This window comes from Colobus angolensis, unplaced genomic scaffold, assembly GCF_000951035.1.
Source record: "Colobus angolensis palliatus isolate OR3802 unplaced genomic scaffold, Cang.pa_1.0 Scaffold39, whole genome shotgun sequence".
Classification (NCBI taxonomy): domain Eukaryota; kingdom Metazoa; phylum Chordata; class Mammalia; order Primates; family Cercopithecidae; genus Colobus; species Colobus angolensis.
The window spans coordinates 427,476-431,106 of NW_012117265.1; the positions used below are offsets into that span (position 1 = coordinate 427,476).

At 50.5% G+C, this 3,631-nt stretch overlaps 2 protein-coding genes across 2 annotated transcripts in view; one reads left to right on the forward strand and one right to left on the reverse strand.

Moving 5' to 3' along the window:
- The window catches only part of ASNA1 (arsA arsenite transporter, ATP-binding, homolog 1 (bacterial)), an 11,075-nt gene extending 8,244 nt beyond the window's left edge, over positions 1–2,831 (reverse strand). Inside the window, exons 1-2 of the mRNA XM_011954720.1 lie at positions 2,423–2,831; positions 1,444–1,591 (exon numbers count right to left, since the gene is read on the reverse strand). Of these exons, the coding sequence (XP_011810110.1) occupies positions 1,444–1,591; positions 2,423–2,583 (309 nt within the window). The 5' untranslated portion in view covers positions 2,584–2,831. The remainder of the gene's footprint in view (positions 1–1,443; positions 1,592–2,422) is intronic.
- Positions 2,832–3,017: 186 nt separating this feature from the next.
- The window catches only part of LOC105520927 (chromosome unknown open reading frame, human C19orf43), a 6,420-nt gene continuing 5,806 nt past the window's right edge, over positions 3,018–3,631 (forward strand). The window contains exon 1 of the mRNA XM_011954942.1: positions 3,018–3,069. Coding sequence (XP_011810332.1) covers positions 3,018–3,069 — 52 coding nt within the window. The remainder of the gene's footprint in view (positions 3,070–3,631) is intronic.

Genomic DNA, 3,631 nt, shown 5'->3' on the forward strand with positions numbered 1-3,631 from the left:
CGTGGTAAAACCTCGTCTCTACTAAAAATACAAAAATACAAAAATTAGGCAGGCATGGTGGTAGGCACCTGTAATCCCAGCTACTCTGGAGGCTGAGGCAGGAGAATCTCTGTCTCCTGGGTTCAAGCAATTTTCCTGCCTTAGCCTCATGAGTAGCTGGTATTACAGGCACCTGCCACCGTGCCCAGCTAACTGTTTTATATTTTTAGTAGAGACAGGGTTTCACCATGTTGGCCAGGCTGGTCTCAAACTCCTGACCTCAAGTGATCCGCCCACCTTGGCTTCTCAAAGTGCTAGGATTACAGGCGTGAGCCACGACGCCCAGCCCTCACACAGCTTTAAATGTCAACCTTGGGATGGTGACTTCCAAATGAATGTCAACCTCCTCTGGGCTCCAGACTCACATAAACAAGTTATTGTCATGATGTTTCCACTTGGATTTCCAGTGGGCACCTCAGATTCACTGCGGACAAAATGAAATTCTTGATTTGTCCATTCTACACCTACTCCTTTCCTAGTTTTCCCCATCCTAGCTGCTTAGAGAGACAAGAAAGACATGTAATCAATTCATTTCTTTCTCTCACCCATTACAACCAAGTAATCTCACTGGCTTACTTCCAAAATACATCCCTAGTGCAATGTGGTGGCTCATGCCTGTAATCTCAGCACTGTGGGAGGCCGAGGTGGTCAGATCACTTGAGGTCAGGACTTCGAGACCAGCCTGGCCAACATGGTGAAAACCTGTCTCTACTAAAAATACAAAATTAACAGGCAGTGGTGGTGCATGCCTGTAATGCCAGCTACTTGCTAGGCTGAGGCAGGAGAATTGCTTGAACTTGGGAGGCGGAGGTTGCAGTGAGCCTAGATCGGGTCACTGCACTCCAGCCTGGGAGACACAGGAGTCCTGAGTGTTTAAAAAAAAAAAAAAAAAATCTCAAATCTGACTATTTCTCCCTCAACATTTTGCCTCCACCAGAGTCCAGGATGTTGTCATCTCTCAACTGGTTATATGCCCAATCTCCTTGTTAGTTTCCCTGCTTCTACGCTGACTGACAATTAAATCTCCACCTGGCCGTCAGAGGGTACTTTTCAAACATGAATTTGGCCATGACACTGACCTGCTTAAAACAAACAGCTTCCCATTAAACCTGGAGTCAATACCAAACTTCTTACCGTGGCCCATAAGGTACCACACCATGTGGCTCTGATTGGTCTCTCCAACTTCTCCTTCCCCTATCCTGGCTCAATAAGCTTCAGGCACTCTGTGTGCTTCCCGCTCTGCAATTCCTCATTGTTTCTCTTGTGAGTATGTTGAGGAAGGGGTGAAACAGGAGAAACACGGGATAATGAGTGGATAGGACATGGTGGCTGCTGGTGTGTGCACACAAGAAAGGCTGGAAGAGGCCTTTCCCAGAAGTGGGGGCTAAGCCCTGCTCCACTCACCATAGCAAAGAGGTTGTCATAGCCTTTGACCTTAGTAGGCACCTTTGAGAACTTCTGGTCAAAAGCATCTGAGATGTTGTGAGCTGGGTCTGTGGAGATGATCAGCACACTCTCACGCCCCTTGGAGAGCTGGACTGCCAGACTGCAGCTGGGTAAAGAAAAAGTCAAAAGACAGGGGATGAGGGGTGGGGCTCTGTTCCCTGGGTCTGCAAGGGTAGTGGTAGTTTCCCTGGAGCAGGTGATCCGGATCAGCAGGGGCCTTGAGAGGAGAGTATGGGTTACAATGGCATTGAGCCTCAATCCCTACAAAGGAACCCTCTCTGATTTATCTACTGACCCTTCTATGTGGACTAGAGAAATAAGGTTCAAATGACTGAGTCTGTCTGGCCTAGTGCCTGCTGCTTCTTTGCTGGGCACACAGTGGCATGGCCCAGCTGTCCAGCCAGCATAGCTTGACTCTGTGCTCCCTTCTTTAATAAGCTAAGGGGTCCCTTGCACTCCCTGGTAAGCACAGGATGGTTCAGTCCATTTGTCCAGGATAATCTGCCCCATGGACACCTCCTGCTGTAGCTGCCTCGGACAGTCTGATCATGTGCCCTCTCCCTCGCTTTCTACCCTCACTCTCGCCTTGGGCATGAAACACCAAGGTTTACCAAACTAGGATTGCTTGTTCTGGTGCCGCCCCTACCCACAACTCTGGATTCACTCAGGTACGGTCCAGTTGATGGGGACATCTAAGTGCTTCCCCGTCCCCCGGGCGCTGCACTTGAGCCCCAGCATGGATGGTCCAATTCAGAGGGTGCTAGGGCTGCATTGAGGAGGTCCTTCTCATCTGCTCCAGGTAACTTCCAGAGAGTGAAACCCAAAGACTCCCGCCAGCCCCCTTGCCCCGGTCGTGGTGGAAAAGCCGGTCCTTGGCCTCCCCTTCGTCCAGTGGTATATTCTACACGCCTCCTGGCCCCCGCCGCAGCCTCCTTACCTGCAGGTGGTCTTGCCCACTCCACCCTTGCCCCCGACGAAGATCCACTTCAGGCTGCGCTGCTCGATGATGTTGCTAAGCGTAGGCTCCAGCGGCTCCACATCAGGCGCATCTTCGAACTCCTCTGCCTCAACCCCCCACCCTGCCACCCCTGCCGCCATCTTGGAACTGGCTCACGTGATCCAGCGGAGCGCACCATACGAAGCACCTACAGGGGAAATTCTCTATCACATTCCTATCGAAGCTAGAAGCATGAGTTAATTTCCTCATTACTTCCATTTTAGGAGAAATATAAATTACACTTTCACTATTCTTTGCTTCCAGGGTTCACCATGTCAACCTCTGGTCTATAATTTTCCAAGGGCTCCCCCTACCTAATGAACACATCGGTACGGTCCAGGCTACTCCCCTTCACTGATTGGGCCCTAAGTCTCGCAGCTCTCCTTTCATTGGTTACATCTTTTCTTACGTCCACCAATCACTCTCATGCTCCGGTAGCGCCAACCTCTCCTTAGCAACCAGCCAAACACCCAGTCCATGCCCTTTCGGTGAAGTTAGATTCCCGGTCCGCCTTGGCCTCCATAGGCTCAACTTTATGTCCATCATTTTCCCTCTATTCTTCACGTTAGGTCCCAACCTCGCCTCAGGTCCGCCTCCTCTATTATTCAATAGGCTGTGAGCCACTTGGCTCTTGCCGCAAACCAATCATAGACAAATTTACTCAGTTGGCTGGCGATAGGTCCCCAGGCTGACAGTGGGTTAGAGTGGGTTAGAGTCCAGAGTTTTGTCCTGGACGCCCTGATCTCCCAAGCCTAGCAGGCACCATGCCTGTAATTGCGCTCCGTTTCGTAGAAGGGACCCTAATTCCTAAAAGCCTCCTTGTATTTCAGGAGAAGACTACAGTATACCATATTTCATGTTTGAACCTCTGTCCTGGAGCAGGAACACAAGCTGGGTTCCAGGCCCTTGATGAAGACCCCAGCCCATGACACTCTTAACTTTAGAGGGAGACTAGAGCCTAGAAATAACTCCAACTTCATCTGAATGCTACAGCTCATAAAATAATCTGATTCTCGGGCCGGGCGCAGTGGCTCACGCCTGTAATCCTACCATTTTGGGAGGCCGAGGCGGGTGGATCACCTGAGGTCAAGAGTTCAGGACCAGCCTGGCCAAGATGGTGAAACTCTGTCTCTACTGAAAATACAAAAA